Source organism: Agelaius phoeniceus, chromosome 21 (assembly GCF_051311805.1).
Source record: "Agelaius phoeniceus isolate bAgePho1 chromosome 21, bAgePho1.hap1, whole genome shotgun sequence".
Taxonomy (NCBI): Eukaryota; Metazoa; Chordata; class Aves; order Passeriformes; family Icteridae; genus Agelaius; species Agelaius phoeniceus.
The window spans coordinates 5535178-5549464 of record NC_135285.1 but is presented as its reverse complement, the minus strand read 5'-3'; the positions used below and the strand labels follow the sequence as shown (position 1 = coordinate 5549464).

The window sequence follows — 14287 nt, the reverse complement described above, 5'->3', positions numbered from 1 at the left end:
CCATTACAAAATCCTGAGCTGGCAAGCACACAGATATGATAATATTCTTTTTGTTTTTTCTAACTGTGTTTCTGTGATACATCACAGAGGTCAAAAGGACTCTCTCTGACTATCCAGTCTTTTTTTTTTTTTTTTCTTTTTCCTCTACTCATTGAAAAATACTATAAATCAAGGAAGAAACACAAAGGCTGGTTATGGAGATGGTTTCCAATCAATGTCATTTATCTTGAGGATGAACAAACTGTTTAAACATTAGAGGGTTTTTCAAGGTTTGAGACTCCAGGAAAGTCATAAACTCAACACCCTGTGCAAGGCACTTCCTGGACTTTCAGCCATCCCGGATCAAGCAATCAATCAAGCCCTGGACAAGATAATAATTCATAGCAGGGCAGATTAACTTCCCAAACCAGGAGGGTGGAAGCTTTTTGAGAATTTAACTACAATCCCATTGCAAGGTCATCAGAGCTGGTAATAACTGAGTGAATAAAGGAATGGAACCTACCTCTGGACCAGGGACTCCTGGCGGTCCTAAGGGGCCTTCATCTCCCTGAGGTGAAAAGAAATTAAAATAAAAGGCAAAGTAGTGACAAAATTTGGACTCACTATGCAGCAAGAAATGCCTGCAGTATGAGCAGCAGTTAAACACAGGCTGTGTGTTCAGCTGTCACATTTCAACAGCTGAGCCCTTTTCTATCTTAGAGCAGCCTCTGAGGCTTCTCAGGGAAAAAAGATCTCAAGTCAAGCTCTGCCAGTAAAAGCCATCCAAAATCTGACCAAGGGAACACCAGTTGATTTGGTCTATGATGAGCTGGATTTGGCCACTGGGGTACCCTGGACATGCTGCCATAACTCTGCTTCATTTGATTTGGCAGGGATGTGAATGCTATAGAGTTCTCTTTTTCTCTCTTCCCCCCAAAAAAGCATGCTCCAAAATTTCCCACAGAACCACTTGGCAACTGTATGAACGTTTCCCTTTTGCTTTCAGCTGGGACTACACATGCTGCAGAATGGAGCTATCACAAAATCTCACACAGCAATTGGACTCGCTCCTCTCCCTTGGCTCCACACCAATTTCTAATGTGATAGGATCAGATCTACAGTTTCTAAGAGACCTTCAATTAAGCTTCACAAAAATTATCTCAAGTGTCTAAACCCAACTGCCAAGAGAAGAATTAAAAGCGCCCTTGGCAGCCCCAGCCTGGCTGCTCTCATTTTGGTGGGCAGCCCTGGTAATGAAGGGGCACTGGCAGGCTGAGGGTGGGACTGGGGGTCAGGAACCCAGCTCCAAGGGCACAGACAAGCCACCCACAATACACCCCATTTCCAGAGGCATCTAATTCAATTCAGAGCCCTGACCCAGTGCCCTGGGTGAGCACAGTGGTGAGAGCACAGTGCTGTGCTCTGCTGCACACTCTGAGCCCTGCAGCACAGCTCACACCAAACTCCATGTCCATGTCTTTGGGCTCACTTTTACACTCACTAACTAAAGCAAATTGAAGGCAGCTTGGTCACGCCTGCCTGAACCTGGAATGCAGGGCTTCGATTCCCTTTGTATTTTGGCTGGAATATTTTTTTTCCCCCCCCTATTTCACTGCAAATAAATGAGCTAATTTGCATTAATCCCATTTAGAGAACAAGCAGAAGAGTTCCCAGAAAAAGTTAAGAATTATTAGTGCTATTAAAACGAGCTCCTGCCCATGCATGTGCTCAGTATTATTTACACAATGTCTCGTGACTCTGGACAAACAGCTTACACTGGCCTGAGTGAGAGGAAATTACACCAATGTCACTGGAGTTACAACAGGATAAACAGGGAACCCAGACATTCTCTGCTGCTCCCATCATGTACAATTAAATCAGTGACAATTGTTCCCTTCCTAATGACTGCAAGGGGAATGATGCTTCAGGTTCTGAGGTGAAGCAGTGAGGGAAAGCTCTCAGGTGCTGGGCAAATGAATTTCTGCAGAGCAGCAATTCCCATCTCCTCCTCTTTTTACAGAGGGATGTCTCTCCGTGTGAGAGAGTGGAGTCTGCAGGTCTCATGGTTGAAAAGGAGCACACTTAAAAGGAGCAGAAAGCAGATGCCAGGCCAGGGCATGTCTGTGCAAGGGGATGCGCAGGGAAAAGGGCTCTAACACCCATCTGGGGGTGGGGAACAGGCTTTAAAAGCAAAGCCAAGGCAGAATTTAGGGTCAGCAGATGCCAGCAGTGGCTGGAAGCAGAGATCACAGGCCTTGGAGATCACACAGCTCAGAGGAAGCTCCTCTTCTGCAGGTCTCTGATCACTCAGTATAAGCATCTGCTTCCAAATTCAGAGGGACCAGAGCATTTTAAACCACAAACACTATTTCACCACGCATTAATTTAGAAAATTCAGCATTGTTCTTTAAATCAAACCTCTTTTGAGCTGAGGACACTCACCTCTTGTCCAGGCAGTCCTCTTGGCCCAGGTAAACCTCGTGCTCCTGGCTTTCCCTGAGAAAGAGCCAAAGGAAAAGATACTCAGAAAATAGAAACATAAGCTCAGAAGGGCAATTAAAATGAGAAAGTCTCTTTCACAGCCATGGGACATTATCCAATGTCAATTTTGTTACAGAAAAAAAAATCTGAAGAAAAGAAAACGCTGCACTTGGAGGCACCTCAAGCCAAACAGACCAAGCTGAGATGCTGGCCAGGACAATCTTTAGGAATCTCCTGGGCTTTCTCTCTTTCCCCCTTCCCACTACTTTGTTTTCCCTGGCTGCTTCCAACCCCACACAGAGCTGCAGTCTCTGCTCCACTCACCTTCAGACCTTCAGGACCGTTTTCTCCTGGTGGGCCAATGTCACCTGGGAAGCCCTGGAGGAAATGAGGAACAGTCAGGGTGCAAAGGTGGAATTCTGCCGGCAGTGTCAGCCTCTGTGAGAGGTTTAGTTAGAAGCTAAGGGACAAGGTGTGTTACATGCTGGCAGTGTCCATGTGGGGGCCACCACAGCTTTGGGAGGGAATGGGACACAAAGGAGCAGCACCATCAGTTTGATGGAAGAGCAGCCTTTCCCTAATTCCCTTTAGGTCCATCCTCTTACAAGATTTATTGCAGAGAGGGCCTCCCTGTCATCACACAGCTAAAAGCAGCGATTTGGGTTTTAATTAATCTTTCTGAGCCAGCTCATAACCTCTGTGCTCCCAGAAAGGAGCTGCAGCCTCGGCGACAAAGGGAAGCAGGCGAGGAATTAGGAAAGGTGCTGACACCCTCATTAGCTGCCGTCAGCCTGGCAAGGCTCCTTCCCACCCAGCCACCCACCCATCGAGCAGGAAACAAAGGAATCCCTGCTTATTTCCAATAGCAACAAAGAGGAACGATTGCTAAGTGGCAGCACTCAGCTGAGAGCCCTTCCAGACCCTGTGAAATACCAGAACGCTGATGAGGGGAAAACAGACATCAGTTGTGCTGGAAGGGGCTCTCCAGCATCTTACAGACCTTGTCTGGTCACTTAGGAAGGGGAAAAATGCTGGTGTGCTGGTGGAAGCTCATCCTGCTTCTAAGGTATCACTGTGACCTTTTTTTGGTAAGGGAAATAAGAGGATTTTTTTACTTTAAATGGTGTTTTGAGGGGGAAGGACTGAAAAAAAACTCTTTCATTTTATCTATGAAAAAAAGGGGAAGGAAAAAACAGGATCTCATCTACATAAGATGTAGAACGGGTCATGAACCCATCTTGATTCTTCCTACCCCATCACCACTGATGTGCCCTCATATCCCAGCAAGAAGTGAAGCCTGAGGCTGGGAGGATGTGAGAAGGAGGTGGTGGGACATACCTCAGGGCCAGGTGGTCCTGGAAACCCAACTGGTCCTTTGTCACCGACTTTTCCCTGCAGAAATTGGAAAAACATGGGGAAAAGTGAGCTGGCTGCTGGCTGTCAGGTTTCCTGTTTGGAACAGCCAAGCTGTCTTTCCAGCTGGGCACAGAACCTTAGAAAGGGAGGTGAGGGAGCAGAGGGTTACTTACCAGGGGGCCTGCCTTCCCTCGTGCCCCAGGGACCCCAGGCAAACCCTGGCTGCCCTGAGAGAGACACAGTTTTTTCAGAACACAATGAGGCATCAAAAAAAAAAAAAAATTCCAATTCCCCAGGCTCCAGCTTTGCTGCAGAGTGAAGAGCATCTCCTAAAGGCTGAGCTCAGCCCTGCCTGGAGCTGGGGCAGCTGCACTAATGTCAGGGAGATGTTCCTGAGGACAGCCCTGAATTTAGCCCCAGAGAACACAAACTGCTGCAGTTGGCTGTGGCTCAGAGCCACGCAGGCTCCAGCACAGGGCTATGTGCAACATTTGTCAGCCACAGGCAGTATCACATTAAATCACAGGGGAGAAGTCATTTGATCAGAAGTTATACAGAGCATTAAGTGGTTCCCTGGGTCAGGGTTTAAGTTGCTGCACTGAGCAGACAAAATCTCCTGAGTCTGCAGCCTCTGGACCACACACATTCACACACATCCCCATCAATCCCATCACTTCCAACCTCTGCTAGGAGACATAGTTCCTACAAAAAAAACCCTGCAGAACTGCTTTTACTATGGTAACTATAAAATCCATATTCTGACATGGATTTTAGAAAGGCACAGCATACCCCAAATGGGAACAATCCAAGCAGGGGAACCTGACAGCAGGAGGCAGCTAATTCCAGCTCCTAGTGGAGGAACTGAGATAACTGGTGGCCACTGCTATGTGAGGGGAGAAGAACAAAGGAGAAAATAAAAACAATTACCTTGTCTCCTTGGAAGCCAATATCTCCTGGAACACCTGCTCTTCCCTGATCACCCTGGGTACACATCACCAGAGAGTTAAAACAGGCAACAGCAACAGCCAAAATGCCCAGGTTGGTGCTCAGGAGGTGCAAAAGGCTCAACAGCAGCTGCACTCAGAACTGAGCTGCTGGCAAGCTGCAGGTCACATTGAACACAGCAACAACCCTGAACAAAGTGTGGGTTTCCCAGCTTGATTCTAAGGTGAGGAAGGAAACTGCAGGAGAGCAAAACCCAGGAATTCCCCAGCATTGTGTATCTATAGGAGCTGCAAGAAGAGAGAGCACATTCCTCTGGCTAACAGGCACCATGACGGTGGTGAAGTGTTAAATTCAGCTGAACAGAAGAGTTCAGTTTTCAATGAATGAACCTTTTCTCTCACAAGGCTCTATAGAAAAGCAAACAATCCTCAGGGTTTCTGTGAGCATATCCTAGTCCTGACATCAAACATCAATCCTCTTTCATAAGAAAACAAGAGCAACCTCTGGTAATGCTTTAGTAGTACCTCACTGCCAGTCTCTGAGCTGAGATTCCCTGGGAGGGGTCAGCTGGTGCTCACTGGGATGGGGAGCCCATCACTGACAGTATTTCCTCACCAAGCTGTCTGTCTGTCTGTCCCTCGTTGGACCAACATAACAGATTCTGACTCCCTGGCTGGAAGCCAAATATCCCTGAAGGTTTTCCAAGGAGCAGTGGGCTACCTTGCATTGGCTCTCAGCCCTGCTGTGAGCAGCTCTGGACCAAATCACCTCCTGATGCCCCTTCCAGCCTCATGTGTTTAGTGATTTACTTAAACAAAGGATGAGTCAATGATGGGGCAGAGAAAGGAAAATTCTACTTGGGAAGTCAAGGGAGGAATGACTACAATAACTTGGTACAATGACAAGACCCAACAAAAATAACTGCTGAGGAACTCTGTCCCATGAACTTGGCTCCCCAGCAAGGGAATGAGCCACTCCAGGGCTATATGTTTAAACATAGCCCACATGGAAGACATATGGAGTCCTGCAGCAGAGCCAAAGTCCACAGAGAGATGTCAGAGAAAGTCCACTTCACTCCAGAAAAACCACCCACTCTCACCCATCAGAGAGCTGAAATAATTGCAACTACTTCAGTAACATGCAGGGGATAATCAAATTGTGGATGGTTCAGGTTTGAGTTAGCAAAAACTTTTCAAAGACAATTTTTCAGAAGAAAAATAATTAAGAACTATGCAGATTCAATGATGGAAACATTTCATGGATTCATGCTAAATTTGCTTAAATGTTTTGGCAAATGTTCCCGGAACATTTCACTGAACCATCTTCAAAACAAGTCTTTTACGTAGCAAAATTAAAATGTTGGTCTTAAAAATGTTAAATTGATTCTACTCATTTGGTTTTCAACCTAAAATATTTTAATTCGAGTAAAATAACCAACATTCTGTTTCATCGGAACTATTTTCCATATTTTTTTTCTTTGGCAATGCAAAATGGAAACAATCAGCTCTTTACACAGCTTCAGTTCGGAAGAAACCCAAGTATTAGATAGAAAAGAAATGGTAAAAAAGCTACTGTGTGACCCAGCTCCTTCACAGATTTCTCTCATCTTCTCTGAATTTTTGACTTATTTTATGTAGTCCAGGGCTTAAAACACTGAAATCTACTTAATTCTGGCTCCCGACTGAAGGCAGCATGAAAACAGCTTTTCTGGAAGTGACAGGTTGGCTCTGAGATTTGGCTTTTTCATCAGTTCTGAGGGTCAAAGAAGAAAGATTATATTTTTTATTAAGCAATTTTCTACCCAGAGAGTACAAGTGGCCATTGAAATACTGTTTCACAAGAAATACTTGGACACTAAGTAATAACTACTAAAATAAAAGAGTTTCCTGAGCATAGCAAAACGCAGGAACAAACTTTTGTTTCCAACCTTTAGGAAAAGTGGGGCATGACAGTGAAGCCAGTTTTCAAACAACTCTGAGAAATGGTCATTAGGGAGGGCAAAAAGGAAGCAGGGAAACAAAACTCATCTCTTAACCTGAGCTGGACTTGACACCAGATGTTCACACGTTATTGTGATAGCACAGCAAAATGTCACAGTATGAATAGTCCATCTATGGCTGTCAATCTCTTAAACCAGAACTGAGCACTGGGGCATCACCTTTTACCTGCCCTGGAACTGGGACTTGGGATCTGTGTCCTTAATACGAGGGGAAAATTACAGAGGAAAGAGGTCAGGCATGTTTGTTATTAAAAACTGAGATGCTGAGATGACGAAATGGGCCTGCAAGGACTTGGTTCACGGGGCAGGAAAAGGAATGTAGGATCTGAAATTACAAACAGCCCCTGCCCATGGGATGTTGCCTGTGCTTCATGTTTCACCTATAAAAAGAAATGCAGCTTCAGACACCCCCAGGGCTTGTGTAACCCAACACAAACAGAGAGGGGCTACAAGGGAAGGGACCAAATGCACAGCTGTGGGATGTGTTTGCTGTCTGGGGGATGCAGAGGAGGTTGTTGTGCAAAATCCCCTCAATTTTCCTCAACTGGAGTCTCTGTTCCCAAGACTTCCTGCTTAGCAATGCAAAGGGAGCTAACGCCACACAGCTCCAGAGGTATTTGCCTGAGCCATGTCCTCCACAAGTTACAGATGTCCTGATTCATAAAACTCCTTTGTGAGAACAAGTAGCTGGGATTTCCTCTGCTTCCTCCACCTTTCCCCTGCACTCATCACCCCACGTGGCCTTCTCAAGGCCACTCTTGATTTCAGAGTTACACAGTAATTGCACTTCTCCCTCTCTTCCCCCTCTCCTTGCCTCCATGAAAACACAGGAATGCAAACACAAGGATGACCTGGGTCTGCCTGTCTAGCTTCTAGATAAAAGGATGTGATTTTTGCTGGAGGAGTGAGATGCTGTCCCTTATTCTGGTTCACACCTGGCCATGTGATGTGAGGACATTCTCCCAGGTGGATTGAGGTGGCAGATCCAGTGACATTCCTGCTGTCTACACAACTATCCAGCTGCCCTGTCACTGTTCTCAGGTTTTACCAGCATCCATCTGACTGCTGCTGACTGAAGGGAGTTTTCCTCAGCTACAAAAAACCCAACCTGTACGAGGCCACGTGTTTTGGATGTGACCAAGACAGATGGGATTAATAGGAGCTTGCAGACATCCAATTAAATCTTCATCAAGCCAGGAAGGCAGGATGACTGCAGCCTGAAGCTTGCAGGGGGAGGCAGCTGGGGGGGAAGGAAAGGTTTCCTGTACCTCAGGAGCATGGGATTGTTGGGAGGATGGATAATTCTGCACTTGGGAATATTGTAAGGATAACTCCAGAGAGAGCCACAAACCATTTGTTACTGTGAGAGCAGTGGCTGGGGAAATACTGGGCTTAAAAGAGCAGTTTCTATAAAGTGATGGAGACTGAACTGTCCAGGAAGGTTAATTTTGCTAAACAATGATTTAGATCTTGGTGATTTTTAAGATATTTAACCATTTCTCCCAAGGAGTGGATGGAGGAGTCTGTGGACTCCAGGATCTGAGGTTCAGTCCAGAAACCAGCTACAATGCCTTAAACTTGTCCTAAAGAAAAAGCCCTTCTCTTGCCCTGTCATTGCTCTCAACAGAAGTGGGAAAGCAGCACAAGGGAGAAATGGAAATTGCAGACAGGAGTCCTGGCAAAGAGCTGCTATAGTATAAGAAGAGTTGAATCACTGGTTTGACACTACTTCCCCCCTGTGCAGTTTTGGGCTGCTAAATCATTCCCTAAAAGCAAACATCTAAGAAGAGAATAAAACATCCGACAGGAGGAGGAGAATACACTTAATGGTCATTTTCCACTGCCCTCCTGAGCAATCAGAGCCAGCAATAAATAACTGCACCTCCCACTCCTTCAGACTAAATAAATCCTAGAGCTGAATATCTGTAGGAGGAGGGTTCTCGTGACAGTGAGACATTTACACACACAGCTTCATGCTGATTTAGCTGAAGCTGTGTGGTTTTGTGCCAGCACCACTAAATCACTGCAATCAAGGCCCCTCTCCATTTTGCTTTTTCTAAAGTGATTTATATCAGTTTGGGACAAGGCAATTTCCTCCCAGTAGGAAGCTGAACTGAGGTGAGGCTCCTTGAACAGGAGCAGAGGTATCCAACACACAACAGTTTTTCCAGGGGATCCACCTGGTTTGTTTGATACAGGGCTGCTTTTTCACACCACATCTTTCTCCCAAATGCATTAATGCAAGCTCACTGTCAGTGTTGGATCACCTCCTCCCCATCCCATCATGTAAATAACAGAAGAACAGTGGAACACCAGGTAATTGTACATTACTGTCATCATCAGTGGGAGATGGGAGCTCCAAAGAGGATCTGAGCATAACTTATCTATACTCCATGGAAAAGGGGATGGGGCAGATATCAGAGAAAGAAAAATCAAAACTAGAGTGTCATGAATGGAGGGAGAGTGTGAGGATGGGGTATAGATGGCCAGGGTGGAACCAGCACTACAATGCTGAATAAGAAACTACAAAGGGGGTTTCACATGCAAAATTAAAACACAGTGCAATAAGGGAGTATTCAGATCACCTTATCACCTTTCAGTCCATGTTCTCCAGGGTTCCCCATCAGCCCCTGAAAGAAAAGAAAGTTCAGAGTGAGGTTGAGCCATGGTGAAGACTTGCTTGGGCCAGTGACATTGCTGTTTGCTGATGGGGCTGGTGGCTCACATCCACAGCACTGGCCTGGGACAGTCTCAAGGTCCAATGCCAGACTGCTCCCAAAGTGTGCCTCATCACACATTCTTCATGTGGGAAAATGCTCCTGGAATTCTCCACTGAGAGCACCAGTGGGATGTTTTGTCCAACATCACTGCTGCCCATCCTTTATCTCAGGACAGTCACCTCTGCCCCAAGGAGGAACAGAACAACCTTCAGCCCAGCCACGGAGGGATGAGAGCTCAGAGAGCTCAGAGATTCCCTCACCTTTAATCCTTTTGGTCCTGGATAGCCAATTGGTCCAACAGGGCCCATGTCACCCTAGTGAGAGAAAGAAAATTACCACAGTCATTAGGTGCAAACCCAGCAGAACCCTACATGTGGTGTGAAATTCCTCTGATATCCAGCCTCAGTATCCCTGAAGAATGCACTACTGATACCAACAGCAGCATCCTGGCACGAGTCAAGGCTCTTTGAATGTGCACACAGCCCCTAAATAAATGCAGCACTCACAGAAAAGAGAGGAGAGGCAGGAGGTGGGGACAGAGGGGTCTCATCCTGCTGCAGTGAGAAGTCAGCGTGGCACTGTGTGCAGTCTAACACGGGAGGACAGCAGAGCTCTGGCTGCTGTGGGCACCCATGTGTGATGTACAACAGAAACCCTTCAGTGCTGGTGTTGAAACGGGCTCTGGCTGCTCCCTGCCATGAAGAGAGGCAGTGACAGGGTGCCTGGCCTGGCCTCAGTGTGTAAATAAACAGGGCAGGCTCCCTGAAGGAGCGATTCTCCAGCCTCAGCCCCGGGCCCGCGGTCACGCAGGGAGAGCTGGGCTGCAGCCACCCCAACAGAGCCCTTTTCATAGCTCCCAGCATAAAGGCTGCTTGTGGAAATGCATTTACTTAGAGCTCTGCCCACATGGTTAATTAGGAGAGCAAGAGGCTTTAGTTACACCTAATTCTGCTCTTCAGCCTCTCTTACACTGTAAACCAAACTCTGCAGAGTGCGTGAGCAGAGCCTGGCTGGTCCCTGGGGTGGCTGCAGGTGGCAAGGAGGAGACTGAGCAGGGGCCATGTGTCACCTTCTCCATGCCCTGCAGTGTGTGCACACCCTGGGGAAGGAGCTGGAGCTGTCCTCCACAGGGAGGACAGGGCAGGATGGATGTGCTCCCTTCTCCCCAGGAGGACTGAGGAGGTCACTCTTGGTCTGTCCTACTAGAGATGCTTCAGCAGTCTGAATTCAGGAGCTGCATCTTACCCTGGGACACAAAATCTGACTCAGCTTGACCTGAATCTCAGTTTGAAGTTTGGCTGGGCAAGTGTGGACGGGAGCTTCTGACTCCATCATCTCTAGAAGGATCATGATGACATTTGCCATCTCTGGCCTTACACTTTCTAACAAACACAATATCTGTGAGATAATGGCTACAAGGAAAAGAGAAAACTTTCCAAATATCTGTGAGATAACAGCAGCAAGGAAAAGAGAAAACTTTCCAAAAGCAAGGATGCCTTCAATGGTATTGTTTTAAATAGCAATCTTCATCTTCCAGTTTTTTGACAGGAGCACATCCTTTCTGCTGCTATAGCTAAAGTAGCTACTTTCATCTCCACTAATGAAGGGAAGCAGAGCTAATTCCTGGTTCCATGGAAAACCTTCCTGTGAATCCACCTCTGCCCCAATCCCCCATCTCCAAGATGGGTGTTCCACCAGATTCCCTGCTGTTCCTTCCAGGAATGTGAGATTTCTGGGTTTGTGCAATGCCTAGTGCAATGGAGGCCTTGATCTAAGCTGACACACACTCCTGTAGTTTAAGCTATGGAAAGGCAAAAGGGGAAGGTTTTAACCATTCCTTGCAAGTCAAGTTTCCATGGTTTGTCACAGCTGAGGAGGAATCATTATGAAAGAATGCTGTAGTAGTAACAGAGCCTACCAATTTATGTGCATGGAAGGGAATAACCTAAAACAAGTGCTGAGACCTAAAAATAAACCACACTAAGTTCAGCTGGGCATTGACAAACCCCCAGCATGGCTGCCAGAGGAGGAGCTGCCACCCATCCTTACAGCCATTTATCTCCTGCTGGGGGAAAAGCCGTAATGAAGGGTGGAATTTGGCTGAGTAAAATTACCTGGATTAGTGATGGGATGGTGAAAGTGCTTTTAAAATTCCTGTCTACCCAGAGGACTGACTGTTCCTGCCCTCAAACTCTCCAGTGAACAAGAACTGTGTGTCCCTGAGGTCACTGCTGACAGGGACTTGCTTTTTAAGAGATCCTGGTGTGGAATGAATGCTGCATCTCTGAAGAAATACCCTGGCAAGTGCTATCAAAAGGGCATGTTACCATGAAAGAAAAAAAAAAAGACACAACAGACTTCTAATCTGTTTCCTTTTGCTTGGATAGGGTTTGCCCTCCTCCACCTCTGAATCCACCAGGAAACCCCCTCTCTCCCCAGATGCCACAGCTCCCCCATGCAAACAGTCATCCTGCTCACAGGAAGAAGAAAATCTGTGTGCAGTTAGGCAGGCTGAAAGGGTTAAAGCCCGACAAGCCAGATCTCCATTTGTTTTTGTACTTACAATGAGTCCAAGGACTCCAGGAGGACCTGGGGCTCCCAATTCTCCCTAAAAGGAAAGACAAACCCACATGGTTACAGAGCACTTTATAGACAAGCAGAGACTGAAAGGCAGCTTAGTGTTTCAGGGGTTTGAGGGAAGGGAAAAGAAGGGAAAAGATGCCTCCCCCTTCCATCCCCCCTTCCATCCCCAGACTCTTTCCCCTCCAAAGCAATCCAGAACTTCCATTTTCAGGAGAGCACATCCTGGGAAGACACAGGCTGCTTGTTTTTGGCAGTAATTCCCAGGGCTGACTGCCCTCCCAGGAGCAGGCTGGATGAAAGGAACAATTCAGGGGAGAGGTGGGAGCCTGCCCCAGGTGAGACCCAGCCCCTGGCAGGGAGAGGGAGCAGGGGACATGGGGAGAGCAAGGCTAAGGTGGGAAGGAGAGGAAAGCTGCTTTAGCACTGGGAAAGGTGAGTTTTGGGAGTGGTTATGTAATAATAAAAGGAAAAGGTAGGAAATAATAGGAAAAGGTAGACTTGAATGAAAATGCAACTGGGTAGTTTGGGGAGAGGGTATGGCAGGTTCTGGTGCTGGCAAATGGGTCCTGGGAGTGTTTTGGCACCTTGGAGCTCATCATTCCAAGGGTCAGACTGCTGATGGGGCTTGTGGAGCTGGTTTGGCTGCTCAGCTTCACCACAAACGTTCTCTGTGTGAGCTCTGCAAAGCCATGCAGAAGCTCTGGCAGGTACCTGATGGCATCTCCAGGTGAAGCAGAGCAGAGAAGCTCTGCCAGACCCTCACCTACCCAGGTCCCTGAGCAGTTCAGCAACCATGGGGTGCTCAGCCTGTCCTGTGTCCCCTCTGGTGGCCTCCCTGGCCATGCTAACAGTGAGCTGCTGGCCAGGGCAAGGACCTGCTCTGACACACCTCCATCTCCAGCAGGGCCTCTCAAAACAAGTGCATTGGAAATGCTGAACTTCCCTTTCACTCAGACAGTCCTGCCCCTGCTCTGGATCATGCTGGCTACTTCCTCTGACAGCCCTGCTCAGTTTATGGTGCACATCTGGTGGAGCCCCCTCCAGTGCAATAGAGCTCCCCTTTTATGGAAAGCTTTGCCTAGTGGAGAAGGAAAGAGAAGGGGATGCAACGTGACTGAATGTGCTCAGGGCTCCTTGGCTAAAGGGTTACGTGTGTTTATTTTATGGGAAGTGGAGTAAAGGACTATTGGGCAAGCACACACACAAAAAAGCGTTTCATAATCTCAACCAGCCTAAAATTGCCTTTTTTTTTTTTCCTTTTTTTTTAATGGCCAGTTCCTTTCCTGCATACTTGGGACATCTGTGGAGCAATTGTTCCTCATGGGTGGGATTTCTGTGTCCTCAGAGCTACTGTTATAAGGTCGGCTGCAAGCTTTCAGCCAAGGCCTGGCATTACTGGCTGAGGAAGGAGAGGGAGCATCCCAGGAATGCTGAGCACAGGAGCTGCACGGTGGCCTGGGTTCCCCAGGAAGGGTGGCTGGGCTGCAGGCTGGGGGGATGCTCAGCTCTTGGGCCCACCAGCTCCAAGAGGCACTTCCCAGATTTTCTGACTTGTGTCCTATTGCTGTTCCTCAGGAGAACGGCTGTCTGTGGAAATGCATGAGCTCACAGCTAACAGAAGAGGATTTCCTCTTGGAAGAGGAGGGGGTGGACTCCCCTGAGAGATGAGGACAGGACTAGTTGTTAATTTGAGCCATTCCCTGGTCTAGGAAATGGAGGATTTACAAGTGGCCTTTCCTGGCTATCAGTCCCTGACCTGTGAGGGAAATCAGGCTCTATTCTCCTTTTTTCAGCGCATGGACCGGGCACTGGGACAAGAGAGAAGGAGATGAATCAACAGCCCTTTCCCACGTCTAATTCCTGTGATTAGGAGCCTAATTGGAGTGGCTGAAGCACTCCGGGGGAACTGGGATCTGGAATGCCATGGCTGACAGTTCTCATCAGCTGGCAGGAGGGAAGAATGGCCCTGGGCTGGAGGAGCTGTGCCCGGAGGGGCTGCAGAGGAGATCAGAGGCTGTGGCTGAGCCTTCCCAGCCAGCAGGGGATCAAACAGAGGATGTGGCAGCCGGGCCTGAGGCCATCCTGCCCCTGACAGCTCAGCTGCACACCCCACCTACCAAACCTAGCATATTTGTGCGCTCCACAAACAGACTTTCTGGCATTTTTCTGCGTCTGTGACTCCACTTGTGACCCTGTGAACCTCCCTTTAAGTCAGCCCAAACAG

General features: G+C 47.7%; 1 protein-coding gene across 2 annotated transcripts in view; it reads right to left on the bottom strand.

The window, feature by feature from the left end:
* The window catches only part of COL27A1 (collagen type XXVII alpha 1 chain), a 144628-nt gene that overhangs the window by 66542 nt on the left and 63799 nt on the right, over positions 1-14287 (bottom strand). For both annotated transcript variants that reach the window (XM_077188949.1, XM_077188950.1), the window contains 9 exons: positions 12044-12088; positions 9741-9794; positions 9346-9390; positions 4744-4797; positions 3990-4043; positions 3799-3852; positions 2785-2838; positions 2422-2475; positions 503-547 (listed from right to left, as the gene is read on the bottom strand). In XM_077188949.1, coding sequence (XP_077045064.1) covers positions 503-547; positions 2422-2475; positions 2785-2838; positions 3799-3852; positions 3990-4043; positions 4744-4797; positions 9346-9390; positions 9741-9794; positions 12044-12088 — 459 coding nt within the window. The remainder of the gene's footprint in view (positions 1-502; positions 548-2421; positions 2476-2784; positions 2839-3798; positions 3853-3989; positions 4044-4743; positions 4798-9345; positions 9391-9740; positions 9795-12043; positions 12089-14287) is intronic.